Source organism: Schistocerca nitens, chromosome 12 (genome assembly GCF_023898315.1).
Source record: "Schistocerca nitens isolate TAMUIC-IGC-003100 chromosome 12, iqSchNite1.1, whole genome shotgun sequence".
Taxonomy (NCBI): domain Eukaryota; kingdom Metazoa; phylum Arthropoda; class Insecta; order Orthoptera; family Acrididae; genus Schistocerca; species Schistocerca nitens.
Window position 1 is genome coordinate 153,111,218 of NC_064625.1, and position 23,464 is coordinate 153,134,681.

At 41.6% G+C, this 23,464-nt stretch overlaps 1 protein-coding gene across 1 annotated transcript in view; it reads left to right on the top strand.

Annotated features, from left to right (window-relative positions):
* LOC126215023 (cullin-2-like) overlaps positions 1–23,464 on the top strand; it is a 128,986-nt gene that overhangs the window by 8,439 nt on the left and 97,083 nt on the right. Inside the window, exon 2 of the mRNA XM_049941645.1 lies at positions 12,019–12,335. Within this exon, the coding sequence (XP_049797602.1) occupies positions 12,066–12,335 (270 nt within the window). The 5' untranslated portion in view covers positions 12,019–12,065. The remainder of the gene's footprint in view (positions 1–12,018; positions 12,336–23,464) is intronic.

Genomic DNA, 23,464 nt, shown 5'->3' on the forward strand with positions numbered 1-23,464 from the left:
CCAATGCTTGTAATTTCTGCTTATTATTATTATTTGGCTGGTGTGTTTTGTATCATTATGTATTTAGCTTGTCCCTAATATAAACCCCATATTTCCCATGGTTGTCCTGTTAGTTTCATTTTATGGTTGGAGTGAAGCATTCTTGTGTTTTTATTTTTGTTTCCGTTTGTTGGCATTTGCATGTAGTGACAATATCATCATTGTTTTGTATATGTTGCAAGTAGGCGTTTCCATCATGTTGATGACATCACGGGTTAAAGCAAATGGGTGGAATTAAGTGGTTCCCTAAAGCAGTGAACCAGTCATAATCTTAGATCTGTTCAGTTGCTATCTTGTTTGTGAGAGGCAGTATTGAGTTAAGAACTGTGATCAGTCTGCTACATATGTAGAGAATATTTTCATAGCATATTCTGGCAGTATAGAAGTGACAGATTAAAGAGGTTGGGCTGAGGCCCAGTGGCAATAAATAGGTGTGTGTGTGTGTGTGTGTGTGTGTGTGTGTGTGTGTGTGTGTGTGTGTGTGTGTGTGTGTGCGCATGTGTGTGTGTGCGCGTGTGTGTGTGTGCGCGTGCGTGTGTGTGCGCGCGTGCGTGTGCGTGTGTATTGTCCATTCTCTTTCAAAAAAAGAGATCTTTAATAACTAGGCATTATTTTATTTTTGTGTAATTGTCTGACATTCGTCACATCATCTTTTTTGTTCTGTTATGGCCTGCCTTTAATACAACCAGTGAAGGAAAGTAGTAACTAGATTTATTTTTTTTTTAAGGAAAAAATTTGTGTTTTAATTACAGGCCTACTTGCAAAGCTCATGAAAAAGTTTTGTAACATAATGTGTGTTACCAGTAGAGCTTGACAGTGTCTGCAGTCATTCATGTTTTGACCTCCATCCCATTAGTTTTAAATCCTGGAGCATGTATATGTCACTCAGCTGATGTGTTGAGCTGAGGTAATGAATGTTATCTGCTGTACTGTTATGTAGCAAGTGAAACAAAACATTAGGGTTTAAAGCCCCATCAGTGACAAGGTCATTAGAAATGGAGCACTAACTCAGATTGGAGAAAGAACCATCTTGGAATTTTGCTTATACAATTGATGAAAATCACAGAAAAACCAAATCCAGATGGACAGACAAGGATTTGAACTAACATCTTGAATATAAGTAGAGTCTTTTACCACTACCCCACTTCGCTCAGTGTACTAAAAGTATGTGTCATTATCTACAGTAGACACAATCTACTTTATTGAAATTTTCCATGCTGATAACTGTCAACAAATGCTAAATGTGTTAGACCTGATCTCTTTGAGTGTGTCCACATAGAAACTGGTATAAGTGCTCGTGATGCGGTTGTGGCAGCAGTGATTACCAAACCACAAAAGGCAACTAAAACCAGCTGAAGGATACGTATGTTCAGTAACATAGATAAAAAAGAGTAGTAGTGTTTTGTCTCACTCTGTGAAGAATTAGAAATTTTAATACAGGACAGGAGCATGTTGAGGTGCTATGGCTCAAGTTTAAAAGAATAATTACAAGCACTGGATAGATTTGAACCAAGTAGAATAATTCATAAAGGTAGGGGCCATGGTCTACAGTCACTGTAAAGAAATAGACTGCAGCGTAATAGGTCTAAAACAAAGTATACGGTTATAGATAGAGAGATACTGAATTAAGCATGTTTGGCTATCAAGAGAGCACTGCATGATGCTGTCAGTGACAACCGTAGCAGGATATTGTCAAACAATATTTCATAAAACCCAAAGAAATTCTGTTCAAATCTAAACGCTGTTAGCGGCAGCAAATTTAGTGTCTAGTCCGTAGCGAATGAGACAGGGTAGCAAAGCAAAAGCTGAAATGCTTAACTCCATTATCAAATGTTCCTTCACAAAGGAAAACCCAGGAGAATTGCCCCAATTCAATCCTTGTACTACTGAAAAGATGAATGAAATAAGTATTAGTGTCAGTGGTGTTGAGAAACAGCTAAAATCATTAAAAATGAACAAAGCTCCAGGGCCTGATGGAATTCTTGTCAAATTCTATACTGAATTTGCAGCTGAGTTAGCCCCTCTCCTGACTGTAATCTATAATAGATCCCTCAAACAAAAAACCATGCTCAGTTCTTGGAAAAAGCAGTTCCCACCCATCTACAAGAAGTGTAGTGGAAGTGACCCACAAAACTACCATCTAATATCTTTGACATCTATTTGTTGTTCAGTCTTAGAACATATTCTGAGCACAAACATAATGAGGTCTCTTGAACAGTATGACCCCCTCAGTGCCAACCAGCATGGATTCCGAAAATGTCAATTGTGTGAAACCCAAATCTCACTTTTCTCACATGACATGCTGAAAGCTTTGGATCAAGGCAGTCAGGTAGATGCAGTATTTCGTGATTTTTGAAAAGTGTTTGACTCAGTGTCAAAGAATGATCATATGGGATATAAAGCAAAAATTGGAGACTGGATTGAGTTTTTTTGCAGAGAGGATGTTGGATATAAGTTGTTTACAGAAGTATAAGTAAAGATTGGCAATTTGCCTTAAATGTTCAGAAAAGTAAAATTTTGCACTTTGCAAAATGAAAAATATGTATTATCACCTAAGACTGTAATCGAATGAGTCACAGTTGGAATTGGTCAACTCGTGCAAATACCTGAGTGTGACACTTTGTAGGGATATGAAGTGGAATTATAACATAAGCTGTCATGGATTAAGTTGGCTGTAGACTTTTGTTTGTTGTTAGAATACTGGGGAAATGCAAGTAGTCTACATAATAGATTGCTTACAAATAACTTGTGTGACCCTTCCTGGAATATTACCTGAGAGTGTGGGACCAATATCAGATAGGACTAACAGGGAATGATGAATGAATACAGAGAAGAGCAGCCTGAACGGTCACAAATTTGTTTGCTACATGGGAGAGTGTCACAGATAAGCTGAAGAAACCGAACTGGCAGACACTTTAAGATAGATGTAAAGTATCACGAGTAAGCCTACTTACAAAATTTCAAGAACCAGCTTTAAATGATGACTCGGGTGATAACTACAAGTCTCTATAATTCGCTCCCATTGGGGTCGTGAGGACAATATTAGGTTATTTACAGCACACACAGAGACATTTAAACAATCATTCATCCTGTGCTCCGTATGTGAATGGAATGGGGAACAGGAAGAGTGACATGTACACTCTGCCATACAATTCACAGTGGATTGCAGAGTATCGGTGTAGATGCAGGTATGTAGTGCTCTCTCCCCTCCCCTGTACATTTTTGTGTGTTGTTTGACCTATACAGGGTGTTTTAGTAGGAATGTTAAATGTTTTGCGGAGGTAGTAGTATAGGCAAATTGCAGTAACAAATGCCAATTAACATGTGTCCAATTTTTATTGAGTACAGAGGTACAGATGTTAGTATGTAACTCTAACAAACAAAGCAAAGGCAAACGAGGACTTCACAGTTGATTTTCAAAAATTCCCCCACCAACTTCAGTGCAATTTTGACTTCTCTTGATAACATCATACACTCCTGGAAATGGAAAAAAGAACGCATTGACACCGGTGTGTCAGACCCACCATACTTGCTCCGGACACTGCGAGAGGGCTGTACAAGCAATGATCACACGCACGGCACAGCGGACACACCAGGAACCGCGGTGTTGGCCGTCGAATGGCGCTAGCTGCGCAGCATTTGTGCACCGCCGCCGTCAGTGTCAGCCAGTTTGCCGTGGCATACGGAGCTCCATCGCAGTCTTTAACACTGGTAGCATGCCGCGACAGCGTGGACGTGAACCGTATGTGCAGTTGACGGACTTTGAGCGAGGGCGTATAGTGGGCATGCGGGAGGCCGGGTGGACGTACCGCCGAATTGCTCAACACGTGGGGCGTGAGGTCTCCACAGTACATCGATGATGTCGCCAGTGGTCGGCGGAAGGTGCACGTGCCCGTCGACCTGGGACCAGACCGCAGCGACGCACGGATGCACGCCAAGACCGTAGGATCCTACGCAGTGCCGTAGGGGACCGCACCGCCACTTCCCAGCAAATTAGGGACACTGTTGCTCCTGGGGTATCGGCGAGGACCATTCGCAACCGTCTCCATGAAGCTGGGCTACGGTCCCGCACACCGTTAGGCCGTCTTCCGCTCACGCCCCAACATCGTGCAGCCCGCCTCCAGTGGTGTCGCGACAGGCATGAATGGAGGGACGAATGGAGACGTGTCGTCTTCAGCGATGAGAGTCGCTTCTGCCTTGGTGCCAATGATGGTCGTATGCGTGTTTGGCGCCGTGCAGGTGAGCGCCACAATCAGGACTGCATACGACCGAGGCACACAGGGCCAACACCCGGCATCATGGTGTGGGGAGCGATCTCCTACACTGGCCGTACACCACTGGTGATCGTCGAGGGGACACTGAATAATGCACGGTACATCCAAACCGTCATCGAACCCATCGTTCTACCATTCCTAGACCGGCAAGGGAACTTGCTGTTCCAACAGGACAATGCACGTCCGCATGTATTCTGTGCCACCCAACGTGCTCTAGAAGGTGTAAGTCAACTACCCTGGCCAGCAAGATCTCCGGATCTGTCCCCCATTGAGCATGTTTGGGACTGGATGAAGCGTCGTCTCACGCGGTCTGCACGTCCAGCACGAACGCTGGTCCAACTGAGGCGCCAGGTGGAAATGGCATGGCAAGCCGTTCCACAGGACTACATCCAGCATCTCTACGATTGTCTCCATGGGAGAATAGCAGCCTGCATTGCTGCGAAAGGTGGATATACACTGTACTAGTGCCGACATTGTGCATGCTCTGTTGCCTGTGTGTATGTGCCTGTGGTTCTGTCAGTGTGATCATGTGATGTATCTGACCCCAGGAATGTGTCAATAAAGTTTCCCCTTCCTGGGACAATGAATTCACGGTGTTCTTATTTCAATTTCCAGGAGTGTATGTAGCTCTTTTGAGGTCTGCACTACTTGTAATCTGAATGATGAAATTGGCTCTTGTGGTTACTTTTTATTTGTAGACTTCATCTCTCAACCGTCCCCACAGGCAAAAATTGAAAGGGGTAATGTTTGGGGACCTCAGTGGGCAACAATCATGCCCATATCTATCGATCCATCTTCTGGGGAACGTTAGGTTTAGATGATGTCACGTAATGACTAAAATGTGCAGGAACCCCTCCAAGTTGGATGAACATACACATTTTTGTAGCCAAAGGACTCTCTTTCACTAATGCTAGAAGCTCATTTTCAAGAAAGTGTAGATAATAGCGTTCTGTAAGATGATGCAGTAACACAACAGGCCCAATCAACTGATTGTGTATCAAACCGCATCACACATTTACAGAGAAGTGTTCTTGAAAATGTGTCTCCACAATGGCATATAGGTTTTCTTCAGACCACTGATGTTAATTGCAAGTGTTATTGATACTGTGACGAGTGAAAGTGCCTTTATCAGTGAAGAATAAAAGTGGAATTACCTGGAAGTTTTCAAGTATCCAATGACAAAGTTCCAGTCATGCATTTTCATCTCCTGCTCGAAGGTGCTAAATGAGCTGTAAATGATATGGATGGAACCAGTGCATACCAATTGTCTGCCATACTCTTGTATGTGGAACACAGATATGTGCAGAAATTCTACATGTGCTTGTTGAAGTAATACAGTCTACTGACTGAATAATGTGTTCTGCTTCATCCACAGTTTGTTCATTTCCATGTTCAGATGCAATATGACTGATGGGCGCTGTACCAGTGTCACACAGTTTATTGAACATGTACCCATTACTAAACCCTTACACAAATACCATATCGACATACTCTGCATGTGTAAATATGTGCGGCATATTTACACACTACAGTACATTAGACTTGGCCAACAAATCACAGCCGGCTGGTGTGGCCGAGCGGTTCTAGCCCCTACAGTCTGGAACCGCGCGACCGCAACGGTCGCAGGTTCAAATCCTGCCTCGGGCATGGATGTGTGTGATGTCCTTAGGTTAGTTAGGTTTAAGTAGTTCTAAATTCTAGGGGACTGATGACCTCAGATGTTAAGTCCCATAGTGCTCAGAGCCATTTTGAACCAACAAGTCACAATGAAAACTTCAGTGTAAACTAGAGCACACATAATGTGAACATGAACACTCTACTGCTGAAATTTGATAAACGCACCCATAGCAACCCTTAGCAATTGGTGTACCAACAGAAAAAGAAAAAATGCATTGAACTTAACTATATCTCTGTACCCAATAAAAGTTAGCCAGGTGTCGTATGGCATTTTTATTGCAATTCATCTATACTACCATCTCTTCAAAGATTTACCAAAAAATTTAAAAAAAATGCAGCTACACTCATTCACACAAGGAAGCACACTTGACCGGTTGTGTGTGCTTGCTTGTGTGAATGAATGTGTGTGTTTCTTTTTCTCTGGTGAAGGCTGTGGTCGAAAGCTAATGTGTAAATGTCTTTCTGTCTGCAAATTAACATGTTATCTTTATGGTAAGTAGCAGTCTATCTTTTCCTTAGATTGTTCGTGGATATGAGATGGATAAAAAACAGAGGTGGCGCCAACATGAGGATAAGTTATCTGTAAAGTTCAGTTGTCCCCCCCCCCCCCCCCCCAATGTGTTGATTTGTTGACAGTACTGCTAGCATACATTGCTTGCTTTCACCCAATACTGTCCTTAGGCATAACATTCTGGGGCATTGTAGCTAAACTGGAAGAAAATTGTTTATTTTACAGAAGTCTACGATAAGAATACTGTCTAAATTTGATAGGCTGAAGCAAATATCATGCAGAAGCCTCATCAGGGAGCAAGACATTCATATACTTATATGCTAGCCTGTATACTGCCTGGTGGCAATTAATAAGATGATTTAATTTAATGTGAAATGTGCAATTCAAACGAGAGCACCGTACTGCCCAAAATAAAATAGCCATTTACACATTTTACTTAATGTATGTCAAAACAACAACAACAAAGAATATGTTTTTCATTTCTTTGCTGAATTTTTGTTTTTGTGTGAAATGAAATTAAGTTGTACAGAACATGATGCATAAAAATCAATTTATTGTGTGCCTTTTTAAGGACTTTGAACTTGATCTGTCACTGACTCTTCAAGTTTTTTATATGTACAGTGTTCAGTTTCATGGTACCAGACCTGAACAGTTTTCTCAGTTACCTCTGTTCTACTGGTACAACAATATTTACATAATTTTTTAGTCATAATTACCCGTAAATTCTCAATAGGATTCATGTGTGGAAAATTTGGAAGCCACTGATCGGTACCCAGACCTGCACAATACTCCTGGACAACACTAGCGCAGTGACTGCTAGCAATGTCATCTTGGAAAATGAATGGCTGAAGATTTTAGCCACTGAAATGATCCCTTGCAGTATTTAATAACTTATTTTGAAAGATACTACAGTATTTTAATCTGCAAAAACATTAATACTTTTCACTCCTTTAGAACACATTGCTCCACACCGCATTACACTTTCACGAAACTTATTCGTTTCGACAAAAGAATCTTTCTTCAATTCCTCTCCTGGCTCCATCCACAGTTTCAAACTGCTGTCATTGCCATCCATATGAAATCTCTTCTCATCCAAAAAAATCACCCTGTTCTAATCCTTGGATGTCCAGTGTTGAAGCCGGCTGGAAAACCTTTTTCTTTCTTCAGCAAGTTTTTTTTTAAATTTTTTTTTAGGTGGAATTTCTCTGCAGGTTTTTTATTCATAAGGTTGAGATCAAAAAGGCGTTTTAAAACTGTTTGATGAGTAGTTGGGATCCCAAATTTCTGCACAATCTGAAAAGCAGTGTGCGTTGAACTCGGTGTTCTATCATGCTTTGCTGCCACTTTCGAACATTGGAAGCTACAGGATGGAGTAATGACAATATTATGTAAAGGATAGTTTGCTACTCACCATTTAGCAGAGATGCTGAGTCACAGATAGACGCAACAAAAAGACTGTCAAACAAAGATTTTGGTCAGACAGGCCATCATCAGAAGAGGCATCAAGCACACACACTCGCACAAATGCAAACACCAACACAACTGACAGACACAGGACCACAGTCTCTGGCTGCCAAGCCTACACTGTTGTAATTTTCTTTGACATGGCGAATGTGGGACTGCAGATTTTCTTCTGACCACATTTATACTACAAACTTTGACTTCCACAGTTTTGTGATCAATTGGTAATTTTCTAGCAACTTCCTGTTTCCAGAGTCCTTCAACTTTGAGTTCCAAAATCATCCCTTGTTTCCACGGAGAAATGTCTTCTCTGTTTCCCATAATCTGTAAAATCAAATATTTGTATAGTTAAGTATGGAAAGACAAAGTTATTGTTATTTATGCTGTTACAGCATAATAAGTGAATATAAAAACTGTCTGGATACTTATCAAACTATTTTTTCTCACAGTTCTTCATAAAATGTACACTATTCTCTGTAGCAAACAACAGCTAACACAAAAGTGGAGGAAAGGAAAACTAGAGACTTGTGGTTGAATATAATGAAGCTAGAGACGTGTATTGAAACTTCAAAATATTTAAGTGTTATCTAGTACCAATATTGTAACCAACTGATATGTATTTCATTTCAATCTTTGTCATATCGAATAAAAAACTGCCATTTTTATGGTTGTCCTGTACAGTATTTGATCAGTAATTACCCAAACATTAACTGGCATGAACAGGAGACCATTTCAAAACTTCATAAATAAATAATAAATAAATTGGCATCAAAGTTCAAGTGCTGAAGGAAGAAAGATGATAATTAATGAATCTTTCATTAGCTAAAATGGTCAAATAATGGAAACTCTAGGTTGGAATATCAATGAGTAATGAAAAGATAGATTGCTACTCACTGAAAGGATGACACATTGACTTGCCGATAGGCACAACGTGAAGATACTTAACACAGTATCTTCCGGCCAAAGCTTTCTTTGGGCTGGAATCCAATTTGCTGGAGATGGTGGTCGTGTGTGTGTGTGTCTTTCTTTTTCTGAAGAAAGCTTTGGCCGAACGCTAATATGTAAGCTTCTTTTCATTGTGCCTGTCTGCAGCACAATGTGTCACCTTTACGGTGAGTAGCAATGCATCTTTTTCTTTTATTGTTAAAACAGAGTCAAAATGATTACTGGAGATATTTTTGAGCATTCTGTAGTAGAAGTAAAAGTTTAAGTGACTGCTGTTATTTATCAGACAGCTGGGATTCTGATATGTAAAATCTAGCTAACTCTAGTGCTAGTTTTAAACAGCACTGATTTTCCAAGTATATAGCAATTATACTTATGTAGATGCTTAGTGTGTAGTAACAAATAAAAGCTGCAGCTGAAAGTGTAAGAAGAGGAACAATGGATTTTTTCAAAGTATCTGCTTTTCTCCTAACTAGAAATGATCTCTCTAAGGGTGGAAGATGCAGGATGGAATAATGACAAATATTATGAAAAGGATAGATTGCTACTCACCTGTGTGTGTGTGTGTGTGTGTGTGTGTGTGTGTGTGTGTTGGTTGTCACTTTAGAAGGAGGTTTATTGACTGTAAGCTTGCGTGTTTAGCAGATAGGCATGGAGCTGAACATCTCCTCAAAATGGTGGAGTAGCAATCTATCCTTTTCATGATATTGTGTCAATAAGTCTGAGTAGATGAGCACTATTCATAAACTATTGTTACTACACTATGTGTAAGTATCTTACAGTGACTGCCTTGGCCTGTTAGCATACACTGATCAACCAAAACATTGTGACCACCTGCTCGATAGCATGTCGCCCCACCTGCACATGATGGACTCGATAAGTCCTCAGTATGTTTTCAGAGGTACATGAAACTCTGTGTCTTTGCACAAGTCATGTAATTCCTGTTAATTATGGGCCATTGGTTTTTGGGTACGGAACTGACACCACATAGTGTCAAAGTTATGTTCCGTGTGGTTCAGATCATTCAAGTTTGGCTGCCGAGACATCAGTGCAGGTTCACTGTCTTGCTTCACAGATCACTGTAGCACAATTCTGGTGTTATGAAATGGACAGTTATCTTCCTGATAGATGCCACAACTGTCACAATGACTTTCATTACTATCAGGTCGCACTGAAGCCCAGGTGAACTGTCCTCACGGTAATATACAGCCCCCATCGGCCTGATCTGTGGCACGGTGCACCTTCCCAGCAGTCTGAACAGCGTATCTGGACGTGACCGTGATCTGGCGTAACAAGAAACGAGATTCGTCCCACCGGGTGACGCATTTCCATTGATCCACAGCCTAATCTCTATGATCCCGTGGTCATTGTAATCGTAACTTGCGATTGTGTTGGATCGACATGGGAACACGTAGTGGTCACCTGCTGTGGATCCTCGTGTCCAACAATATGCCTCGAATGATGTGCTCCGAAAAATTTGCCTGCACCAGCATTGTGCTCTATTGTGGGGCTGCCACAGAACATCTTCTATAATGCTCAACAGACTGGGCAAGCCTCTGACTTCCATATTCTATGAGGTGTGATCAAAACGTACAATGAATGAATTTTTTTAGTGGTAGCTGCTGATGCTACAACCATTTGATGTGATTTGTCCAATAGCCTGTTCCGTTGAGACAGGTTGGAATCTATTCTGACTTATCAGTCAGCATCCAGAGATGCTAGAGTAAGGTTGTGTTTAGCATGTCTGCTGCCCGTGGTGGACCTTCAATAATGCGTAAACATGAAGTTCTGTTTCAAGTTGCAAAAAAGTGCCAAAGAAACTCATGATGTGGTGAAATTGGTGTATAGTGATAATCTTGTAACTCTGAAGACTGCTTACTGCTTACAAGTGGTATGAGCAATTAAAAAACTGAAACGAGTTGATAGAAGACGAGCAATGTTCGGGACATGCATTACCCTGGAAGGGGAGGGGAAATAGCTACTCAAGAGCTTACCGAAGAACTTCGCATTTCGTATTGGTCTGTGCACAGCATTTTAAATGATAATTTTCAAATGAGCTGAGTGAGTGCAAAATTTTGTTCCCTGACTTTTAAATGATGAACGAAAGGAAGATCATGTGTCAGTTTGCAGGGACTTGAGGGATTGTCTTCATTCAGATCTGGACTTCCTGTCCAGAATTGTAACTGAAGATTAAACTAGGGTCTATGGATGTGACCACAAGACCAAAATTCAAAGTTCCCAATGGAAAACCAGTGAATCTTCCCACCATAAAAAGGTGCATCAATCAAAATCAAGTGTCAAAAGTTGTGCTCAATCATTATTATTATTATTTCCGCTCGGTATTGAGGACATAGTGTGATCAGCGTTTGTTCTGTAAATGCCAAAATTTATAAGGGCGTAATGCAACATTTGCAAAATGATGTACAAAGAGAGAGAGAGCAGAAAAATGGGCCAATGGCTTCTTTCTTCATCATAATGATGAGTCCTGTCACAACTCGCTTTTGATTCGTGAATTTTTTGCCAGAAACAGTATTCCTGTGTGTCCCTAACTCACCAAATATAGCACCATGCGACTTCTGGCTCTTCCCAAAAATTATAACCATACATTAAAGGAAGAAGTTTTGACACCATTCCTGACACTGAGAGGGTCATGACAGAACAGCTGAATGCCCCTCCGAAAGATGCCTTCCAGAAATGCTTCCAATCATGGATTCAACCTTAGGATAAGTGCATGTTCGCCAAGGACAGTACTTTGAAGGAGGTTAAATCAAGTGACATGTAAGCTTATTCCATGTTCCTAATAAAATTATTCTCCATATATTTTCATCACACCACCTACTTTTCTAACCACTTCACGTACCCGCAGTGCCAGAAGATAGCATTCAGTCTTGCACCGGGATATGGTCTCATTGTTTTGGCTTATCAGTTTACACCTTCACTTGATTCACATTTCTTTCATGGTGGGATTCATGGAACATGATGTGTGAATGAATTAAGAAATGAAGAGGAATAGCATACTGCTGCAAACCATCCTTAGGTTTGAATGCTATAGACAGTTGTGCTGTTTGAAATTTCTCTACCAACATGCTAACATTATTGCTCTATTTTCAGTGCCAATTGCCATGGATTGAATTGAAAGTGCACAGTAAGCAGTAGTTATGTCGCTCAGACCGACGCAAGTTAACTTCGATGAGACGTGGGCCGGCCTCTCGAAGACGGTGCAGGCTGTGCTGACGCTCCGGCCCGTGGCCCGGGCAGAATGGAACGGCCGCTTCTCTGACGTGTACAGTCTGTGTGTTGCTCAGCCCGAACCACTCGCCGATCGGCTCTATAGGGAACTGAAGGAGCTGTTGCAGAAACATGTCTCTGCACTGAGGCGTAAGTTGGCGAAACTTCCTGATAGAGAGCTGTTGCAACAGTACCACCAGGTTTGTCTCATTTTTCCTGTAGAAATTGGAGTGTTTCCTGTTGCATGCTTGTTGTTCCACATTATGATACCTTTAGAGTGTAGGAATTTGTAAGACAAAGCCTGAAACAGAAAGGGGGAGCTTACACTGAATAATAAAACTTTAAAGACATAACTGCTATTCAGTACTTAGCTTGTGGAGACGATATTATTAGCACTGATTGACATATAAGAGTACAAGAAACCGTTTTAGTTACGGAACTATTAGTTCCTTCTTCAAGCATGAAATGGGGTATATTCCTTCGATGAAGAATAAACTAATAGTGTCAAAATATTGGATGGTTTCCATTATTTATATGTTGTACTGGCCAGAAAGTCAGTTTCATAATTTAAAAATACGAAGGAGTGCAGCCACATGTATTTAATTGTCTAGTGTAAGTGTGGTATAAACAGAGCACAATAGGGAGAAAATGTATTCGTAAGGAAATAATACATTGAATTTTATCTGCAAATGTCATTTTAATCTTCCCAGATTCAGGAAAGGACATGATTTGTGTTAAGAGGTTTGGCTAATGCCTTGAACAACCATAAGATGTGTGTGTGTGTGTGTGTGTGTGTGTGTGTGTGTGTGTGGACTCGAAGGGTTGGGGGGGGGGGGGGGGGGCAGATTTACTGTGATCACAAGATCTCTCTGAAATAAATTAGAATATTAGCGCACTCCTGTCATCACATGGAAGTAAACAAGAAATTTGTGGAGTCATTTATTTAGAATGTTTATATTGTTATGAAAGATGAATTAGTGGAAAATGGGAGAGGAACAAATTAGAAGCAGTAGAGATATGGATATGGTGAGAAGTCTGGCAAATATGATGGATTGTAAGAAAATGAAGAAAGCAAGTACTAAATGTGCTACAGTAACCACTGAATTGAAAAAATATTAATTCGCAGAAAATCATAAAATAGTGCCCCATTCTACAATAACATCAACCATAATTACATGTTAATTTTTTGACCCTGTTGTATGGAAATGCAGTGATACAATTTCAGAGGTTAACTGATCTTGTACAGATATGATTTTTTTTTATATACATGGTTCAGGGATTCGGGACTGGAGCAGATTCGTTTGCCACGAAGACCCAGGCTGTAGGGAAGGGACCGTTTGATATGGGATGGGTGGCAGCTGTCATAATGGAGGTACTGTTGCTTGTTGGTGGGTATGATGTGGGCTGATGTGTGAAGCTGGCCATTGGACAGATGGAGGTCAACGTCAAGGAAAGTGGCATGGGATTTGGAGTAGGACCAGGTGAATCTGATGGAAACAAAGGAGTTGAGGTTAGAGAGGAAATTCTGGAGTTCTTCTTCACTGTGAGTCCAGATCATGAAGATGTCATCAATAAATCTGTACCAAACTTTGGGTTGGCAGGACTGGGTAACCAAGAAGGCTTCCTCTAAGCAACACATAAATAGGTTGGTGTACGAGGGGGCCATCCTGGTACCCACAGCTGTTCCCTTTAATTGTTGGTATGTCTGGCCTTCGAAAGTGAAGAAGTTGTGAGTTAGGATGAAGCTGGCTAAGGTAATGAGGAAAGAGGCTTTAGGTAGGGTGGCAGGTGATCCGCGTGAAAGGAAGTGCTCCATTGCAATGAGGCCCTGGACGTGCAGGATATTTGTGTATAAGGAAGTGGCATCAATGACTACAAGGATGATTTCCGGGGATAACAGATTGGGTAAGGATTCCAAGCGTTCGAGAAAGTGGTTGGTGTCTTTGATGAAGGATGGGAGACTGCATGTAATGGGTTGAAGGTGTTGATCTACGTAGGCAGAGATACGTTCTGTGGGGGCTTTGTAACCAGCTACAATGGGGCGGCCGGGATGATTGGGTTTGTGAATTTTAGGAAGTAGGTAGAAGGTAGGGGTGCGGGGTGTCGGTGGGGTCAGGAGGTTGATGGAGTCAGGTGAAAGGTTTTGTAGGGGACCTAATGTTCTGAGGATTCCTTGAAGCTCTGCCTGGACATCATGAATGGGATTACCTTGGCAAACTTTGTATGTAGTGTTGTCTGAAAGCTGACGCAGTCCCTCAGCCACATACTCCCGACGATCAAGTACCACGGTCGTGGAACCCTTGTCCGCCGGAAGAATGAGGATGGACCGGTCAGCCTTCAGATCATTGATAGCCTGGGCTTCAGCTGTGGTGATGTTGGGAGTAGGATTAAGGCTTTTCAAGGAGGATTGAGAGGCAAGGCTGGAAGTGAGAAATTCCTGGAAAGTTTGGAGAGGGCGATTTTGAGGAAGAGGAGGTGGGTCCCGCTGTGACGGAGGACGGAACTGTTCCAGGCAGGGTTCAATTTGGATAGTGTCTTGGGGAGTAGGATCAGGATTATTTGTCTTCGTGGCAAAGTGATATTTCCAGCAGAGAGTACGAGTGTAGGACAGTAAATCTTTGACGGGGGCTGTTTGGTTGAATCTGGGAGTGGGGCTGAAGGTGAGGTCTTTGGATAGGACAGAGGTTTCAGATTGGGAGAGAGGTTTGGAGGAAAGGTTAACTACTGAATTGGGGTGTTGTGGTTCCAGATACTGTTGATTGGAATTTTGAGGGTTTGGGGGGAGTGGAGCTGGAAGTGGGAGATTGAGTAGATGGGAGAGACTGGGTCTGTGTGCAATGAGAGGAGGTTGAGGTTTGCTGGAAAGGTTGTGGAGGGTGAGTGAGTTGCCTTTCCGGAGGTGGGAAACCAGGAGATTGGATAGTTTTCTGAGGTGGAGGGTGGCATGCTGTTCTAATTTGCGGTTGGCCTGTAGGAGGATGCTCTGAACAGCCGGTGTGGATGTGGGAGAGGAAAGATTGAGGACTTTTATTAAGGTTAGGAGTTGACGGGTGTGTTCATTGGCTGAGTTGATGTGTAGGTGAAGGATTAGGTGGGTGAGGGCAATGGATTGTTCAGTTTGGAACTGGTATAGGGACTGATGGAAAGAAGGGTTGCAGCCAGAGATGGGAACTTTAAGTGTGAGTCCTTTGGGGGTAATGCCAAATGTCAGACAAGCCTGAGTAAATAAAATACAGGCGCGTAATCTGGCTAGGGCGAAGGCATGTTTGCGGAGGGAATGTAAATAAAACTTAATGGGGTCGTTGTGGGGATGTTGCGAGGGTGACATGGTATTAGAATGTGGAAAGCGTAACATGGGGCTCAAATGAAAATAAAAATAAAAGTATGAATATAATAGAGGGAAACATTCCACGCGGGAAAAATATATCTAAAAACAAAGATGATGTGACTTACCATACACACAAAATTCAAGCTTTCGTAACCAACAGTTGCTTCATAAGGAAAGAGGGAAGGAGAGGGAAAGACGAAAGGATGTGGGTTTTAAGAGGGTAAGGAGTCATTCCAATCCCGGGAGCGGAAAGACTTACCTTAGGGGGAAAAGGGACAGGTATACACTCGTGCACACACACACACACACACACACACACACACCTTTCCCTCTCCTTCCCTCTTTCCTGATGAAGCAACCGTTGGTTGCGAAAGCTTGAATTTTGTGTGTATGTTTGTGTTTGTTTGTGTGTGTATCGACCTGCCAGCGCTTTCGTATGGTAAGTCACATCATGTTTGTTTTTAGATATAAAAATAAAAGTATATATATATGGGTAGAGATAAAGGTGAACTCGAAAGCAACTGGAGATCTGGTGTGAAAAAAGACGAAAAAGTGTTGGTTAAAGCTGAGCTATGTTGATCCTGTGGTGAACTTAGGTTGGTAAACAATGATGTGCACAAAGGTTAGGTGGTTGTGTTGCCTCCAAAACACGTTAAAGGGTGGAGAAATTCGGGTAAATTTCGAAAAAACTGCGTGTAAATGTATTTTAAGGAGTGGTTTGGTGGTGACAGATCATGAAAATGAGGCTAACAATTGCGTGACAAAGAAATAACGATGTTAAAACCAGTGGGAAGCGGCTAAAAAATGATCAGAGATGTGGGAAAAACAGGAATGGAAGTATAGCGAAAGTTGTTAGAACTACCTGAAATGGTTGTTTAATAGGTGAAAGGAACTGTTTGTGAACTGGGAACGGTGGATTTTATAGCAGCGATAGTGTTGAAAGTGGAAAAAAAAATTTTTTTTTTGTTATGGTTAGGAAGTAAGCTACGTATTATTGAGTATATATATGCAGGATAAAATTGTATGGTAGATTACGGTAAAAAGGAGAAGGTGAATACAAAGTGAAACTACTTGCACAAACAAAAAGAGAAAGTAAGATGACAGAAAAGATTTCGAAATGCAACAGTGACAATAACAAACGTAATTGTTGGGTTCAAATTAATGATATGAATATAATAGAGGGAAACATTCCACATGGGAAAAATATATCTAAAAACAAAGATTCTGTAACTTATCAAACGGAAGGGTTGGTATGTTGATAGAGACAATAAAACACACACACACACACACACACACACACACACACACATTTCTAGCTTTCGCAACCCACGGTTGCTTCATCAGGAAAAAAGGAAGGAGAGGGAAAGACGGAAGGATGTGGGTTTTAAGGGAAAGGGTAAGGAGTCATTCCAATCCCGGGAGTGGAAAGACTTACTTGAGGGGAAAAAGGGACAGGTATACACTCTCTCACGCACGCGCGCTCACACACACACACACACACACACACACACACACACACACACACACACGTCCGCACATACACAGACACAAGCAGACGTATGTAAAGGCAAAGAGTTTGGGCAGAGATGTCAGTCAAGGCGGAAGTACAGAGGCAAAGATGTTATTGAATGACAGGTGAGGTATGAGCGGCAGCAACTTGAAATTAGCAGAGGTTGAGGTCTGGTGGGTAATGGGAAGAGAGGATATATTGAAGGGCAAGTTCCCATCTTCGGAGTTCTGATAGGTTGGTGTCAGTGGGAAGTATCCAGATAACCCGGACGGTGTAACACTGTGCCGAGATGTGCTGGCCGTGCTCCAAGGCATGTTTAGCCACAGGGTGATCCTCATTACCAACAAACACTGTCTGCCTGTGTCCGTTAATGCGAATGGACAGTTTGTTGCTGGTCATTCCCACATAGAACGCTTCACAATGTAGGCAGGTCAGACTGAAGCAGCGCTTGAAAATTTGTACAAAGACCAGAAATGGAACCCAGTCTCCTGCTTATTAGGGAGGTGCACTAGTTCCTAAACCATGTTGGCACAGTGGTTCGCACAACTGTACAGATTATCCTGGTTCAGCTCCCTCCTGAATCCAAATTCTCACTGCCACATCAGTGCCCCTTAAATTTCCTCTTGCACATGTACAGAATTGCTGGGGCTCTCCATGTTCTGGAATAGCACCTCAGCATCGAATGTAAATGGGGAATCCAGCTTGAAACCCAGTTGCAACAACTTACACAAATGAAATGACAACAGTTTCAGAGACTTTACTGCCCACAGCAAGTCTGTCTGTGTAGAAGGGGGAATTTAAAGTAGACTGGAGTGGCAGTGAGAATTTGGATTAAATGACACGTATAGCTATGGCTTTATGTATACAGACTGAAGTGGAATATAAAATCAGTCTGTATGACACAAGTAGAGTCTCTGAAATTGTGTCATTTCATTTGTATAAGCATCTGCCCCTGGGTTTCAGGCTGGATCCCCATTTGGCATTTTACGGTCTATAAGAGACACTTTTTTTCTTCGAAAAATTGCCTAAAAAATTCAGGTTCTTCTTATACTCGAAATTTATGTAAAAATGTCCAGTTTTTGATTTAAAATACCTGCCAGTCTTAAAAATGGCCGTATATTCGAAACTACTGGAAACCTGTCAGTATCTGGCAACACTGGATTCAACTGGTAGCAACGGTGCACCGATGCAACAGACACGAGTTGCAGGGATTCACAGGCTTGCTAACACTGTCTCCTTCCCACCCTGCCATCACAAATGTGTTACTTCGTGTAGCTTGTGATGTGTCATTGCAGTCACAGTGCCAGTGAACGTACATTGACAGTGATATATGTTATTGGTAACAGTACAATAGTTTTATTAGTGGCTAGTTGGTATTCATATGATGCAGGCTATAAGTTGAAAGTAACGGCAGAACAACATGGAAACAGAGCAGCAGAGAAAACCATTCGTGATTCACAGACTAGTAAAGAACTTAAAAAAAATGAAAAAGACTGTGCAAATAGAGGACTGAATGCAAAATGGCCAAAACTAGATGACATATTGCAATGGATTAAAGGGCACTGTCAAAATGTCTTTGGAATTAATGCAAAAATGATTCAAATGCATGCTCGTAAGCAAGCGCTACAGTGAAACATTACGTACTTTAAGGGTGTAACTGGTTGGTGCTACAGGTTTATGAAGCATCACGGACTTAGTATGTGAACCAAAACCAAAATATCTCTGAAAATGCCACAAGAGTACGAGATAAAATATTACCTTTCCATCACTTTATTATTCACCATCAAAAGAAGGCCAGTGTGGAACTAAGCCAAGTAGCGAATATGGACGAAACTTCTCTGACATTTGATGTGCCGAGTAACAAAACTGTTACCATGATAGGTGCTAAAAGTTTAACTATAAAAACAAGTGGACATGAAAAATGCACTTCAGTGTTGCCCCTTCATGTTGTACTAAACTTAATCCAATGATCATTTTCAAGTGCAAAACAATGCCAAAACCATCTGAGGTACTGCCATGTGTTGTTACATGCGTACATGACAAGGTTTGGATGGACGAGACTGGTATGAAATTAAGTGTGAAAGAAGGAAAGGTGCTTCATTGAAGAAGAGTTCTGTTCTTGCGCTAGATCAGTTCGGTGGTCATTTGAAAAATTCTGTGGAAGAGAAATTGAGACAGGAAGATACAGAGTTTGCTTCACAACTGCAACCTTTTGATGTCCAGATAAATAAACCATTTGAAGTGTTATTTGATAGAGGAATGGAACAAATGGATGATGGATGAAAACCAACATGAATTCAAGCTGAAAGGAGCATTAAAACGACCTACAATAAAATGAGTGCCAGTGAGTAAAACAGTTGTGGTCTAGAGTGAGAGAAGACATTATTATGAATGATGGCCTCAATGTGGTTCCCAAGTCTTGCAGCAACCGTAAATCATAAAATTACCAAATATGCAGCAACCAGTCGCAAAATCATGTTTTATTTATTCACTTTTGCGAATCGATTTCAACTGATTAACAGCCATCATCGGTGCTTCCAACCAGTATGTGCCCTGAGTAGTAATCGATGATGGCTGTTAATCAGTTGAAATCGATTTGCAAAAGTGAATAAATAAAACATGATTTTGCGACTGGTTGCTGCATTATTGTTAAATCTTTCAAGAAGTGCGGCATAAGCAACACTCTCAATGGTAGTGAGGCCTATATTATGTATGAAGAGGACAACGATGATGATGAAGTGGAAGAAGAAGAAGAAGAAGAAGAAGAAAGTTCAGATGACTGATTTCAGGGATTTTAAAGGTCAGTTCACTTTTATAAACAGTCTGTCTTTACAGTCTGATAATAAAAATTGTAAAGATGTTATTTTTTAAAAAATAATTTAAGATGCTTCATATAGTCCGTAACATCTTATAGTCTGTAAAATATGGTACGTACAATGCTGAGGTGCTATTCCATAACATAGAGAGCCTCGGCAATTGTGTTCATGTGTAAGGCGGCATTGAAAGTAGCCTGATGCAGCAGTGAGAATTTGGATCAAGGAGGGAGGCACACCAGGGTAATCCGTGCAGTTGTGCGAACCACTGTGCCCAAGGTGGCATAGTGGCTAGCGCATCTGCCTAGTGAGTAGAAGACTGTGGTTTGATTCCTGGCATTGGTACAAATTTTCACACGCTGCTTCAGTCTGTATACATGAAGTCATAACTGTTGTATGGATTATGAAATGCAGACAAATGGAAGTAAATAATTTACTTCTGTCTGATGCTCTTTGATAATGTAAAAGAGTGGTGAAAGTAGCTAATTGCCAATATATTGGTGCGTATTTCAAACATAAAACAGCTTCATTCAGGAAAGTTGAATCTTCGTAGGCATACACTACAAAAGTGAGTTCATAATTTACACTGTTTTGCTTTCTAAAGCAATAGACTGATTTCCTTTCAAAAATGTGTTGTTTCTAGGTCAGATTTTACACTTTGGCCCACCCTAGGCCCTATTTCCTGATTGGAAACAAACCCTGCCCTGATTGATTATTTCCAGTAATGCACGCATGACATACTTCACTATCAATCCAATTTTTTATTCCGTTCAGTGATCTCATTTGTGGCTAGGATACTAGTTTTTGGTGATGGAAATTGTGCACAGTATGTCCACATACATTAGCTTTATGAGCAAAATACAGTGCTCAAAATAAATGTTGCTTATTGGTTCATTGTCAGTACTGGACATAACAGGAAACAAAATTGCTTTTGTTCGGTCAGGTACAGTCATAAGAAAACAAAAATAAATGTGCTTGTACTGGATAGACACAAAAAACTTTACATCTACACCTACATACATACTCCGCAATCCACCATACGGTGCGTGGCGGAGGGTACCTCGTACCACAACTAGCATCTTCTCTCCCTGTTCCACTCCCAAACAGAATGAGGGAAAAATGACTGCCTACATGCCTCTGTACAAGCCCTAATCTCTCTTATCTTATCTTTGTGGTCTTTCCGCGAAATATAAGTTGGCGGCAGTAAAATTGTACTGCAGTCATCCTCAAATGCTGGTTCTCTAAATTTCCTCAGTAGCGATTCACAAAAAGAACGCCTCCCTTCCTCTAGAGACTCCCAATCGAGTTCCTGAAGCATTTCCGTAACACTCGCGTGATGATCAAACCTACCAGTAACAAATCTAGCAGCCCGACTCTGAATTGCTTCTATGTCCTCCCTCAGTCCAACCTGATAGGGATCCCAAACACTCGAGCAGTACTCAAGAATAGGTCGTATTAGTGTTTCATAAGTGGTCTCCTTTACAGATAAACCACATCTTCCCAAAATTCTACCAATGAACCGAAGACGACTATCCGCCTTCCCCACAACTGCCATTACATGCTTGTCCCACTTCATATCGCTCTGCATTGTTACGCCCAAATATTTAATTGACGTGACTGCCTCAAGCGCTACGCTACTAATGGAGTATTCAAACATTATGGGATTCTTTTTCCTATTCATCTGCATTAATTTACATTTATCAATATTTAGAGTTAGCTGCCATTCTTTACACCAATCACAAATCCTGTCACAAGTCATCGTGTATCCTCCTACAGTCACTCGACGACGACACCTTCCCGTGCACCACAGCATCATCAGCAAACAGCCGCACATTGCTATCCACCCTATCAAAAAGATCATTTATGTAGATAGAAAACAATAGCGGATCTACCACACTTCCCTCGGGCACTCCATATGATACCCTTACCTCCGATGAACACTCACCATCGCGGACAACGTACTGGGTTCTATTACTTAAGAAGTCTTCGAGCCACTCACATATTTGGGAACCAATCCCATATGCTCGTACCTTAGTTAGGAGTCTGCAGTGGGGCACCGCGTCAAACGCTTTCCGGAAGTCAAGGAATATGGCATCCGTCTGATACCCTTCATCCATGGTTCCCAAGATATCATGTGAAAAAAGGGCGAGTTGCGTTTCGCAGGAGCGATGCTTTCTAAAGCCGTGCTGATCATGGATAGCAACTTCTCTGTCTCAAGGAAATTCATTATATTCGAACTGAGAATATGTTTGAGAATCCTGCAACAAACCGATGTTAAGGATATTGGTCTCTAATTTTGAGGATCCGTCCTTCTACCCTTCTTATATACAGGTGTCACCTGCGCTTTTTTCCAGTCGCTCAGGACTTTACGTCGGGCAAGAGATTTGCGATAAATGCGAGCTAAGTAAGGAGCCAATGCAGTAGAGTACTCTCTGTAAAACCGAATTGGAATCCCATCAGGACCTGGCAGTTTATTTATTTTCAACCCATTTAGCTGTTTCACAACCCCAGGGATGTCTATCACTATGTCCTCCATACGGGAAACTGTACGAGACTCGAACGGCAGTATGTTTGTACGATCCCCCTGCGTGAAAGATTTCTCAAATGCTAAATTTAAAATTTCAGCTTTCGTTTTGCTGTCTTCCGTTGCCAGGCCAGACTGATCAGTGAGTGACCGGACGGAAGCCTTCGACCCACTTGCCGATTTTACGTAAAACCAGAATTTCCTTGGGTTTTCAGCAAGATCTTTTGCTAAGGTATGACGGTGGTGGTGGTCGTATGCTTCGCACGTCGCTCTTTGTACAGAAGATTCCATCGCAAACACTACAGTTTCATCATCATCTTGCATAATTGAAGACACTTTTGAATGCAGTTGGGCATTCTCTCTATCAAATTGTCCAGATAAGCCTGTGGGACTCGTCCCATTCCTCCACAGTGGCCTCTCTTGTGCTCTGTACAGTCTCTTGCAGGAACGGACGGTTGCGACTACTCGTTTTAGCACGGCCCGTGCATTCTCGATGCAGTTGAGATTAAGAGAATATGGAGGCCATTCCATCTGACTGATTCTATGTCATTTTAGGAAAGTATTCACAAGATTGTGTCGATGGTGGCTCACATTGTCGTCCGTAAGCGTGAAACTCACTCCGATATGCTCACCAAATATGTTCTCTATCACTTGTGTGTTAATTACTGCAGGTAGCTTGTCACGTTTTCGTGTGGCAAGCACTTCCATTCTCCGCATCCTGCTGAGGTGTTGTGATGCACACGTAACTGTAACAAGTATTTTCCACAAATAACGTAGTAAAACACTTTTCGCTTCACCAGAACACAGTGTAGTGAAGTGTTTTACTAAGTTATTTGTGGAAAATACTTGTTACAGTTACGTGTGCATTACAACACCTCAGCATGATGCGGAGAATGGAAGTGCTTGCCACACGAAAACATGAAAAGCTACCTGTAGTAATTAACACACAAGTGATCCAGAAAATTCGTGCGCACCAAATGTAAAGAATAAATAAAAACGAAAACCCACTGATGATGGCACAGTGGTGCCAAAACATGTTTGGGTACTGAGAAAAACAGTGTTTTGCCTAACTGGCGGACCTCACATCCAACAATTTTAACTGCAAACACGGCCAGTACAAGGAGCTGCAAATCAAAATGATGGTTAAAAAAATA